The 12,345-nt window shown below is 43.9% G+C and overlaps 2 protein-coding genes across 3 annotated transcripts; one reads left to right on the forward strand and one right to left on the reverse strand.

Annotated features, from left to right (window-relative positions):
- Positions 1 to 798: 798 nt before the first annotated feature.
- smpd1 (sphingomyelin phosphodiesterase 1) lies at positions 799 to 6,777 on the forward strand. Its single transcript, XM_028984360.1, has 6 exons — positions 799 to 1,309; positions 2,230 to 3,005; positions 3,641 to 3,812; positions 4,164 to 4,240; positions 4,507 to 4,652; positions 5,143 to 6,777. The coding sequence occupies exons 1-6, from the start codon at positions 1,094 to 1,096 to the stop codon at positions 5,568 to 5,570; spliced, it is 1,815 nt and encodes a 604-aa protein (XP_028840193.1). The 5' UTR covers positions 799 to 1,093; the 3' UTR covers positions 5,571 to 6,777.
- tpte (transmembrane phosphatase with tensin homology) lies at positions 6,157 to 12,298 on the reverse strand. 2 transcript variants are annotated; one of them, XM_028984362.1, is made up of 19 exons: positions 12,070 to 12,298; positions 11,809 to 11,915; positions 11,641 to 11,718; positions 11,440 to 11,487; positions 11,142 to 11,306; positions 10,784 to 10,903; positions 10,592 to 10,691; positions 10,423 to 10,486; positions 10,280 to 10,344; positions 9,007 to 9,067; positions 8,849 to 8,930; positions 8,679 to 8,767; positions 8,422 to 8,483; positions 8,157 to 8,237; positions 7,842 to 7,947; positions 7,668 to 7,765; positions 7,479 to 7,574; positions 7,248 to 7,318; positions 6,157 to 7,153 (listed from the first exon to the last, which is right to left on the reverse strand). In XM_028984362.1, the coding sequence occupies exons 2-19, from the start codon at positions 11,856 to 11,858 to the stop codon at positions 7,051 to 7,053; spliced, it is 1,539 nt and encodes a 512-aa protein (XP_028840195.1). In that variant the 5' UTR covers positions 11,859 to 11,915; positions 12,070 to 12,298; the 3' UTR covers positions 6,157 to 7,050. The 2 variants fall into 2 exon arrangements, with proteins under 2 accessions (XP_028840195.1, XP_028840194.1); XM_028984361.1 differs by having other exon boundaries at positions 12,080 to 12,297.
- Positions 12,299 to 12,345: the final 47 nt, after the last annotated feature.

Below are 12,345 nucleotides of genomic sequence, written 5' to 3' on the forward strand. Positions count from 1 at the left end.
ACCTCCAATAGGCAGGTGAGCATCAGAAGCAGGCCACAGAGCAACAAAAGAAGCTGGCCAGGCCTGATGCTTGCGGCATATCTGGGGAAGACAGCACCAGGTCACACTATGTTTAATCTTTAAACATACTGCTGACATTTACATTTATATTTTACAGCATTTATCAGACGCCCTTATCCAGAGCGACAATCAGCAGTCGTCCCCCCCCCCCTCGGAGCAACATAGGGTTAAGGGACACAGTGGTAGTAAGTGGGATTTGAACCTGGGTCTTCTGGTTCATAGGCAAGTGCGTTACCCACTAGGCTACTACCACCCTGCTGACCACGTAGAAGCCATCATAAAAAGGTAAACAAGGTGTGGACTTGGCAACCAAATCCTCTAGATATCAAGCATCTGTGGTTGCTGCCATTTATATACTGTATAGCGTGTGTGTGTGTATATATATATAAGTAAATAACTCCAAATGTGTTCTTTCATAGTTTTGATGCGTTCAGTGAGAATCTACCAATGTAAATGGTCATGAAAATAAAGAAAACACGTTGAATGAGAAGGTGTGTCCAAACTTTTGGCCTGTACTGTACATATATATGTCTGTGTGTGTGTGTGTGTGTGTGTGTGTTGAGGGTGGCCGCTTTTAGCCACCGTCCCTGCCGGGCAGAAGAACTGGATGCGGCCTCCACAACACAGCCTTGTTTTGACGGCAGAGTCACGTGACCGCCATGTGACAGGCGATTGCGAAAAACGCTTTGGCCGCGTTTGCGTCTCGATCACACGACACGTCAGCTGGCGTGTGGCAACCGAGACGGCCTGCGCTGTTTTACGGAGCCCGCACTCTTCGGCCTTAACCGGGAGATCGCTGGAAGTCAGGCGGGCTTTAGTGACGTCATGCGCGCCACCGCAGTTGAACCGCGGCCGCGCTTCTGCTTGTTTACGCCAGTAGCGTAGGAGCGCGCCGGACGTGCGGACGCTCTTACTGCGACCCTCTGCTCTCAGTTACATTTTTTTTTCCTGTTTTCTCGGCTTTTGTAAGGTCCGATATAAACAGCAGGTCTGGGTATGAGAGCGGAGTAGGAAGCAGAACCAGCTAGCCAACATGAACCCATTCAGCTCGTGCCGCCTGGCCGCTTTTTGCCTCGGCTTCCTTCTGGCTGTTCCCCCCTTCGGAAGGTCGTTTCCCTTCCACGGCGGCCAGTCAGAGGGGCTGAAGTTCGTGGACCCCCTTCAGGCTCTGCGTGTCGAGTTCAGCTGGCGCAACGCGTCTTGTGCGCTTTGCAAAACACTCTTCACCCTCGTAGACATCGCCCTGTTGGTAAGACTCCGAGTGAACAACAAGCAAAATACATGCGGCGCGGCGTCATTCAGACGTTAATGCTTCGAGTTTTGTTAATACCACGTCATAAATACATTTACATTTATGCCATTTATCAGACGCCCTTATCCAGAGCGGCTTACAATCAGTAGTTACAGGGACAGTCCTCCTGGAGCAACTTAGGGTGAAGTGTCTTGCTCAGGGACACAATGGTAGTAAGTGGGATTCGAACCTGGGTCTTCTGGTCATTGGCGAGTGTTTTACCCACTAGGCAACTACCACCTAAATAGGGAGTTTTGGAAAGCCTCTCTTGTGTGTTTTTCTTCTTTACAAGTTGCACGTGGTCTGGTTAATCTCTGTTCAAAACGATCTCGTCTTTGATAGAAAGTTGTTGTTTTTGTCCATGTGAAGAAACATTTAAATCATCAAAATCTCCGTCTCTGTTTTAGACGAGTGTGGAGGCTGTAAATGAATGAAACACTTACAGAAGTGTAGAGGCTAGTCGCCCAGTACAGATGAAAACAGGCTTAAAGAAGCAATAAAACCCGCCGCATTTTATAATATTTCTCTTCCTATTCATTTCTTGTTTGAAAAAAATATTTTCTGAATAGAACTTTTCTTCACTCCGGATTCAAATATACTTGACTTTTGAACATTTATGAAAATGTGTTATTGCTGTGTGTGTGTCTTTACAGACTTTATACACACACACACACACACACACACACACACACACACACATACATACATATATAATATAAATGCACTGTTAGTCTTCCTGCGGTGGCTGACGTCTGAGTCAAATCGAAACTGATTTGGTCAACACATTAACGCCTGACCTGTTTCCATAAAAATGTGTTCTAGCAGAACTTCCTGTAAGTCTTGTGTCGCTTGTGTCCCCTCCTTTTAATTGTCCTCAGAGTCAGACAAACACTGAGCGCGTGGCCCATACTGTTGGACAGGCCTGCATCCACTTGCGATTGGCTGAGGAGCATGTTTGCCGCGAAATCACCGAGCTTTTCCGCGACGACTTCATCTTGGCCTTGCAAGAGTCTGTCCTGTGGCCCTCAGAGGCCTGCGCCGTCCTGGTGGGTTCCAGCTGTGGCCACTTTGACATCTACGCACCGTGGAACGTAACTCTACCTCAAGTGCCCAAGCCCCCTGTTGTTCCACCGTCACCCCCTAAGCCAGGGTCACCTGTGAGCCGGGTGCTGTTCCTCACGGACGTCCACTGGGACAGTGAGTACGCCGAGGGCAGCGCTGTCGACTGCAAAGACCCGCTCTGCTGCCGCAACAGCTCAGGCATCCCGAGCTGGAAGCACCGTGGTGCCGGCTACTGGGGCAGCTATGGGAAATGTGATCTCCCTCTACGCACCGTGGAGAACCTCTTGGAGCACGTGGCCAAGGACGGGCCCTGGGACTGGGTGTACTGGACGGGTGACATCCCTGCCCATAACGTGTGGTCCCAGACCAGGTCGCAGCAGCTGAACGAACTGACCACCATTTCCAGGCTCATCCACAAGTATCTCGGCCCCGAGGTCAAAGTGTACCCGGCTGTGGGGAACCACGAGAGCACCCCAGTCAACAGCTTCCCCCCACCCTTCATCCACGGGAATCATTCATCTCAGTGGCTTTATAACACCATGGCAGAGGAGTGGTCAGCCTGGCTGCCTGAGGAAGCTCTGGAGACAATCAGGTAGCTGGAGGCTTTCAGATTCATACATTACATTTAGCCAGACAATCTCCATGTCCTTTAAAGATTGCAGTCAGGTTCAATTTATTGATTTTTCACATTTTTCTTTGCATGTTTCATTTTTGTCCTTCATCTGAGATGTAGCAGATGTGTCTGGTACAAGCTGTGCTGAAGCAGTCTCTGCGATAGTGAAACGACATTGTAGCATCTTGCACTAGTAGCTGGACTTCAACCCCCCCTGGTTTCATATCTCCCAATGAAGTTTATGGATTTGGAAAATCACATGTTTTATTTCCTGTGAAAAAAAGCATGCTTTCCTTGAACGCACAGAACAAAGCTCAAGCACATAGCGGAACAAAAGCAGAGCATGCAAAATGAGATCAGACCAGACCTGACGGATTAAATTACAACATATTTGGCTCACCATGAGACATTTAAATTTCGGTTAAGGAATAGCTCTTCTTTGTAAAACATGAACGTAATGTGTAGGAGAACCTTGTTCAACCACCGCAGGGTTGTTTGAGATCAGAGGTACTTTAAAATCCTGGTAAACAGGGTTTCTGTCTGGCTCCTGTAAAAATGCACATTTAATTAGCCTTTATATGGCAACCAAGTCATTTTTGCTCCTTTGGGATTAGGCATGGCGGCTTCTACACCGCTCAGGTCCAGCCCGGTTTGAGGGTCGCCTCACTCAACATGAACTTCTGTGCAAAGGAGAATTACTGGCTGCTGGTTAACTCTACCGACCCAGCAGGGCAGCTGCTGTGGCTTGTCAATGTGCTCCAGGAGGCAGAGAACAAGGGTGAAAAGGTAAAATAAAAAGGACACATTCTACATTTCTAAGTAAATAGGCTTTCACTTGTTGCTCTCTAGTACCATCTACTGGTTCTGTGCCAGAATGGCAGCTCAGAAAGCTACTGTTGCAGGCAATTAACCAATAAAACAGCTAAGATAAACATTGGCCACCTGATGGCAGCCAACAAGGTTTAGATCGGCTGATAAATTTTTCAATTTAAAGTGCATGACAATACTGGGCAGAAATGTAGGACAAAACCATCTGTGCTCACTTATTGCAGTGTATTGTATTGTTTTTATTTATACCACTTATTCTGAATCCTGTACAATCTAAACTTTGTTTGATTGTGTGTGACACATTAACAGGTTCATATCATTGGTCACATCCCCCCTGGACTCTGTTTGAATAGCTGGAGCTGGAACTACTACCATATCTTTAACAGGTATCATTGGTCACTAATACAGTCAAGCAGACACTTTAATTGCACTTAGAGATGATCTGTGAAGAATAGAATATGGCATCCCTAGGAAGCTCCCTAGGTTATGAACATTAGGAACAGTCTTTAAAGTTTATGATTGTGTAGTCTGAATCATATACTAAAGATCATGTTAATCATGTTAATATGAGTTCATAGTCATAAATTAGTTTTGGCCATATATATATCACACACACACACACACACACATTGCTATTGTGAATCTGTTACAGGTATGAGGGCACAGTAGCAGGGCAGTTTTTTGGACACACGCATGTAGACGAGTTCCAGATGTTTTACGACGAAGAGACCCTTTCCCGTCCACTGGGTGTAGCTTTCATAGCTCCGAGTTTAACGACTTACATCAACCTCAATCCAGGTATGACCAATTTCTTTTGGCTCCGAATTTCAAAGTGACAAAATTCAATTTTGGCCGGATAAACACTGGGAGTAACTTTCAGCGGATGGGCCAGTCAAAATATCTCAGAATGGAACTAGCAGTAACTAGCCAAATGCCTCATTATCTAATCAGTGATGCATATGAATGGATGAACGAGGTTCCCACTGTCCCTACCTACTATCCAGCGAAATTGCAGCCAAGGGAACAGGCTTGGCAGAATCAGAGGGGAAGTAGACCCAATTTATGCCTAATTTTACTGACGTGGGCAACATATGAAAGACCCAGTTTTGCAATTAATATTTTGAGCCATATGACTATGCACCATCTGTGCACAAGCCATATGGAAAAAGTGTATGCTTTAATTGCACAACAATGTGCTACCTATTGACTAGCTTGACACCAGTACAGAACAGTTTAATGTTCATTATTTTTAAAAAATAAAACAAACATGGCTTTTAATGTTTTTCAGGTTTCAGAATATACTATGTTGACGGAAGATACCCAGAAAGTTCACATTTGGTGTTGGATTACGAGACGTTCATCCTTAATCTGACTGAGGCCAACTACCATGTCGCACCTCCCACCACCGACTCTGTCCATGACCCCAACCCCAAATGGACCCTTTTGTACCGGGCAACCACCGCTTATGGCATGCCCACCCTCTTCCCTGCAGACTGGGACCATCTGACCCAGACCTTCCTTAAGGATGACCACTACTTCCAGAAGTTCTGGTACCTGATGCACAAAGGCCATATTTCAGCACCCTGCAAGGACACGTGCAAGACGGGCATTCTGTGTTTCCTGCACAGCGCCCGGGCCGATGAGCTCAAGAGGTGCAACCTGCAGTCTGGCCTCAGTCTGAAGGTGGCACGATCCATCAAGAAGCCGATGTGTTGATGTAATTGAAGCGAGGGAATCACAGTGCACTCATGTGGTACTGAAGTACTACAAAGTCTAATTATTATTCTGCACTTTTACTGTTTCTTTGCCAGCAATTCCTCACAAAAGACTTCCTTGCAAACAAGGCTTCTTGAAATGCTGTGAATGCCTACTGAATGTGTAAATTAGGTGTATGATTCCAATTAATGACAGTAATTTTGCGTGCAAGAACTTTCATTGATTGTGGGCCTCAGGATATTTAAGCATGAAGTATTGCACATAATTATTTTTTTTTTCCCCACTCAAAGGCATGTTCATGAATTAAGATACAAACTGTGACATTCTGCTGTGACTTTCCAAAGGGTAAAGAGGATGAAAGTATGAAACCTTGTTGTGCCTTTTAGTTGTTCAATGAAACTAAAAATCCAGTTCCAGTTGGCAGATCCAGTTTCTAGTCAAGCAGTATTTCATCAGTTTTTATTAAATGTCTTTTGCATTAACTACTTTTGAGTGCTCAATTTGTGTTTCAGGTACCGACAATGTGAATTGTGGATTTCATGTTAAATTGCTTTAATGTTTCAGAAACATTTTGGATCAACCCAGAGAAATAAAGAAAAAAAAAAATAAAAATTGCACTTTATTCAAAGCCAGACCTTTCCTTAGCTAAAATGCATCCTGTGTATTCAGCTTTGTGGCGAGAAGCTTATGAAATCTTTAATCATATCCTGCCAAAATAACTTCATGAAATACCATGATTACTAGAAATGGCTGCCTAAGACGTTGATTAGGATTATTTAAGCGTGGGAAATAAGTACTTCAGAAAAACTGTGGCCTTTTCATTTGGTGTGGAGCATTGTTTTAATGGTCAAATGGACTGTGAAATAGAATCTTTCCACATTTAAAGAATCCAGAACAGTTGTTTGTCATTTTCGCCAATTTAAATATAGGTGCAGGTCATATAATTGTCCCACAGCTACCGTTCCAAAAATCTACAAACATGGTTTATATGTTTAACTAGATTTGTACCAGCAACTTCAGTACAAGTGGAAAATGATTCCCTTCTTAACCACAGAGCAGTAAACAAACAAAGTGACTGCGTTCATGGGCCACAATACAATTTTACATTCACTGCTTTCACCTCTCATCACCATATAGAACATGCAAGGGAATGAGGATAATGTGATGAAGCTGTTACTATACCATCCAGACAATATTGTATTTGTTACGTAGTCAACAAATGCCCTAAATGCCAAATAAACATATATACACTATGTATATAAGCTATCATTTTCTTGTGTCCTTTTGCTCACATTGTTGTACACATGGAGCCCAAAGTAGCTTCCTGTCCCACAGCAGTTGAGCATAAGCTTAAAAAAAAAAAAAAAAAAAAAAACAGAACCTTAATGATGGTTCAAGTTGTTTTACCTTTGTTCAAAATGGATATTACTTATATTTCCATCATTTCTATACTTAATTTGAATGAACAGTGAGCATCAGATTAAGGGTCCATAAAAGCCAGTGTGACACCAAAATCCTCCTTGTAGATGCCCCATGTCTTGGATTTATGTGGATTGTCTAGTTCCTCCCTTGACAGAAACAACCTAGTGAAATGCAGAGGTATAACAAATATAAAACTCGCTGGATCTTTTATCTGTGAATTAACATGGATATAGACTGAAAACACAAAAGGCGTACCTGTTATTCTCAATAAAAGAAGTGTTAAACCAGAAATAAAAAGGGCAGTCTTCATAGCCCTTCGGAAGGCCCTGGGTGTACAAAGTAAAAAGTCAGATTTAGAATAACTGTAATTTGATTCTGTAAATCATAATATATTATACAATTTTTTGTCGGTGGAAAAAAAAAAAAAAAAAAAAACTTTTACAGATGTACATGCATAAAAACAAAGGATCAAAAGGAACAACGTACAGCACTGGACTCAAACATGACCTTCACATCCCCAGATACCACAGGGCAGTCCTGCAAACTGATGACCACTGCATTATTGCCAGCATCTGGAAACAGCTGTAAAAAAATTAAGAATAACATCGTTCAAAACCATAATTAACATGTTCATGTGAACTTGGTTATGAATTAAATATTTCACTGCTCACTCACCGCACAGTTATCCTGCTTGGCACAGTCACACTGGAACACCAGTTCTTTCTTCACTATAATCCTAACCTTCAGATCACTGCCATTGCCTTTTCCCACACCTTATAAAAAAAAAAAAAAAAGTCAAGTTAGTATGGACCCTTCAGAGTCCTCAGCTGACAAATCTGAAGACTTCACCTGCTACGGAGTGGATCCGGATGCTCTTTATTTTCAGATGCCTTTCTGGGGGAAGCTGGCGGTTGTATTTGTTCTTCATGACTTCGTAGTATCCTACGTACCTGCTCTGAAGTTCAAAACAAAGATGCCAATGATGTGGCAGAATCAATCCTAGTTCAATAGATGGAAATGCTGAAGCATTTATTGAACTGGACTGAACAAGAGACATGGAGAACATAGCAGCTGCAACAAGGTCAATGCTTCAGAAAACAAGAAACCCAAGATGACTGGCAGGAATAAAGATGCTGTAATAATTACAACAATTATATTATTAACCTGAGATGGGGTTTCCACACCCTGGAACTTGGAGCTCATGCTTTTGTCTGTCCTCCTCTCCCCAAAGTATTCCAAGCTGTCCTGCAGGGCACAATCACGTGGTTGATTTCACATGTACAATTTCTATGAACACATGTTTGTTTGAAAGGAAAAGATTGAAGTTTTAGTGTAGGACAAGGCTTAATCCACAAACAGAAGACTGACCCATTGTTCTTTACATGTCACACTGAGCAAAAGCAGGAGAGAAAAGCTGCTTCATGTATACCTGCGCACTCTCAAACTGATCACTGTCAATAAGCCAGGTACAAATCATGGTCCCAGTGCGACCTGTTGAAAGAAATACCATTTATTATTTCGGAAGTGGTCAAAATGTAACTTGCACTCGGTATATACACTGAAAGATAGTAAAGGGTACAGTGTTGATTTTTGGTAATAGGGAATGGAACCTTGGACTGTTTTTGTTCATCTGTATTTCTATGTTTTAGCAGCATGACATGCTTCAAACATTACAAACCTACTCACCTTTCCCTCCTTTGCAGTGGATGGCAATAATGTTCCTGGAATCAGCAGACATCCAGTCCCTCACACTGGCTGTGTACTTCAGCATGTCCCTTTGGACAAAACATATAAGAAAAAAAAAAATGAATTCAATAAATAGGTGAATTATTACCAAGTTTGGAAAGGGCACTTACTGCAGTGACGGCACATTGTGATCGTCGATGAAGACACGTTCCACTCTGTAATGGAAAAACTGAGGATCGTAGCCCTTTTCACCTGAAGATAAAAACACTTAATTACACTAGTCAATCAAGAATGAAACACTTCAAGTACAAACTATGCATTTACTTACTGCAGAGGTTGTAAACTCTGTAACAATCTGGGTGTTTAGTGTCCAGAAACCTTGAAACTTCCTGGAAACGATGCACAGGGTACACTTAACACAACGTAACGCCACGTCTATCACATTTCTGTGAAATCAAGCAGTCCAATAGGAAGCAACAGTGATTGACAATCAATTTCACATGCTGTTGTACAAATGGAATAGACAAGAGGTAGAGATTATAGGCAATAAGCAAGACGTCCCCAATAAAGGCGTGGTTCTGCAGGTGGTGACCACAGACCACTTCTCAGTTCCTATGCTTTCTGGCTGACGTTTGGTAACTTTTTAATGCTGTCGGTGCTTTTACTCTAGTGGCAGCATGAGACAAACCATCAAGTGGCTCAGGTAGTGCAGCTCATCCAGGAATTTGCCAGAGAACACGAAGATTGCCAAATTCGCCACTGGCGCCCTGTGCTCTTCACGGAAGGTTCACACTGAGCACATGTAACAGACATGACTGGGTCTGGAGATGCCGTGGAAAATGTTCTGCTGCCTGCAACATCCTCCAGCATGACCGGTTTGGTGGTCAGTAATGGTGTGGGGTGGCATTTCTTTGGTGGGCTGCACAGCCCTCCATGTGCTCACCAGAGGTAGCTTGACTGCAATCAGGTACCAAGATGAGATCCTCAGACCCTTGTGACCCCTTGTGCTGGTGTGGTTGGCCCTGGGTTCTTCTTAATACAAGACAATGCTAGACCTCATGTGGCTGGAGTGTGTCCGCAGTTCCTGCAAGACAAAGGCCTTGATGCTGTGGACCGGCCAGCCTGTTCCACAGTCCTGAATCCAACTGAGCACATCTGGGACATCATGTCTTGCTCCATCTACAAACACCATGTTGCACCACAGACTGTACAGGAGTTGGCAGATACTTTAGTCCAGGTCTGGGAGGAGATTCCTCAGGAGACCATCCGCCACCTCTTCAGGAGCACGCCCAGGTGTTGTAGGGAGGTCATACAGGCACGTGGAGGCCACACACACTACTGAGCTTCATTTTGACTTGTTTTAAGGACATTACATCAAAGCTGGATCACCCTGTAGTGTGTTTTTCCACTTTAATTTTGAGTGTGACTCCAAATCCAGACATCCATGGGTTGATTTCCATTGATAATTTTTTTTTTATTTCGTTTTCAGCACATTCTATGTAATACATTCATTCAGATCCAGGATGTCTTATTTTTGAGTTTTCAACTTTATTTTTTTGAGAGGTATAAAACCAGTACTTTTCACTTCATAGTTTGCTTACTTTAATTGGATTCCTGTAGAGAGACTGCTTCCCTGATGAAGGGAAAGACATGGCGATGACCCGTTCTGGAAACCATGAAAGAGAGATTATTTTAAAAATAAAAAACTAGAAATTTGGTGAATAGACTCCAAACACACACATACCTGTGACATAGGTGAGGTCCAGGTCAAAGCCATCCTTCTGGTACCTACGCTTGTTTTCTGAAACCTAATGTCCCATATAAAATGTACATAGAACATTGTGTGATAATGAAGAACTGCTAAGCATGGTGCTTTAAATGCCAAAAGCTGTGGATCAAAGTTGTTTTGTCACCATTCTCCTGGTGACCTTCTCAAGCTCCTTCTTCTGGGAGGCCAGTCTGAAAACTCGAAACAGGATGATGACTCTCAAGGCCTTGAGGAAGTTGAAGACCCTGTGAACCAACGAAACTTTTGACGCCCCTGCAAATCCTAAATTAATGACTTACAAGGTAATCTTAGTGACAACGTCGCCAAATTTGGGTACCTGGGGATCAGCTTTGCTCCCGAGAAGTCAGAGAAGGTATAAATCAAAGTGATGAAAAAGGTGACGATGACAATGCACGCGTCAGCGATATTCAGTTTTGAACTGAAGTACAATCTGAACCTGTAGGGAGTAAAAAAAAAAATAAAGAAATAAATCTACACAGGTCCTACAGTGTCTGTGCAGAGTGCACCATGCCAGCATCCTCCCTGGAGCAAACATGGATGAATCTGAACTAAACGCGATGAGTCAACTGAAATGGCGTGGAAAACTTCCTGTGCAACACTTCCTGTGGTGCAAGCACACTGACTAAGCAGAAATGGAAATCCGTTTCTCCTCCTGGCTTGGAGCTCCTACTAACCCTTCCACATAGACCCTGAGCAGCACGTCCACCACGAAGAAGAAAGCGATGGCCAGGGAGATGGCCTCCAGCGCCTTGCCCACACTTTCACGGCTCCCCTGGGGCAACGCCAAGTCCGTGATGACCAGGACAATGTCCACGATGATGAGCACCACGCCGAACACGCTGGACAGGGACAGAGGGGACGGTCACGACCAAGTTCAGCTCATAATTCCTGACAATGTGATGGCATGATCTCTAGAGAGTCTCAGTCAATTTCTTTTTAATATGAGATGAGCGGAGCATCCCGGTTACTTACCGGAAACCAAATGACATCACAAAAGGAGCAATCTTCTTTCGGATTCGACTGAAAACACGAACACAATTCTTGTCAGAGGATCGACTATGGACAGGGCCAAATCGCAACTTGCCGATGCATCCACATAAAGGCCGGAATGGGAACAATATGAAGGAGGTTTCCGCAATTCCGACCATACAATAACCATAAAAGTGTCCTCACTGGAATGCAGTGTCCGGATCGGTACTCTCTTCTTTTCCATCGTCAATCTTGACCTGGGCTTCCTCTTTAACTTCAAACCTTTAAAAAAAAACCAAAAAAAAAACTCATGGTGCGTACATGCAAAAGTTCAGTCACCGTGTAATTTTTACAAAGACAGTGTTAACTCACCCATTAACTTCCTTGGAATCCAACCCTGGGTTAAAGTGTACAGAGGACATTTCGGGAAGTGCTTTTTTCTTTCCTTCCTTCCTTCTTTGTAAATTCTATAGGAAAATCTGCACACATGCACAGAATAAGACGGAGCGCCGAAGCTGATGGACATTTGAAAATTACACAGTCAGAATAACGACAGTAACACAACGAAAGGCGTGGATCGTGCACGGAACATGCAGTCTCCACAAAGCGACATGCGGCGGGTTTAACACGCACCAGAACTCACCATCGGACTCCCGGGACGACGCCGCCGTGCGACTTCATCCTCTTGCGCGCACACCGGGCGTCTTGTGACCGCTCGTAAAGCGCCGTTCAAAGGTTGAGTGGGCAGAACTTTCGCCTCCTTCCATCCAGACTTCCCGCCCCTGCTCTGCAGACGACTTCCTGCCGGTCCTCGTCCTTTTCCTCCCAGCTGCGCCAGGAAAACCGGACGGAATTCGACTGGTGAACCGCGGTTTTACGTAGCTGAGGGCTTTGTTATGTTAACCCTTT

Source organism: Denticeps clupeoides, chromosome 6 (assembly GCF_900700375.1).
Source record: "Denticeps clupeoides chromosome 6, fDenClu1.1, whole genome shotgun sequence".
NCBI lineage: Eukaryota > Metazoa > Chordata > Actinopteri > Clupeiformes > Denticipitidae > Denticeps > Denticeps clupeoides.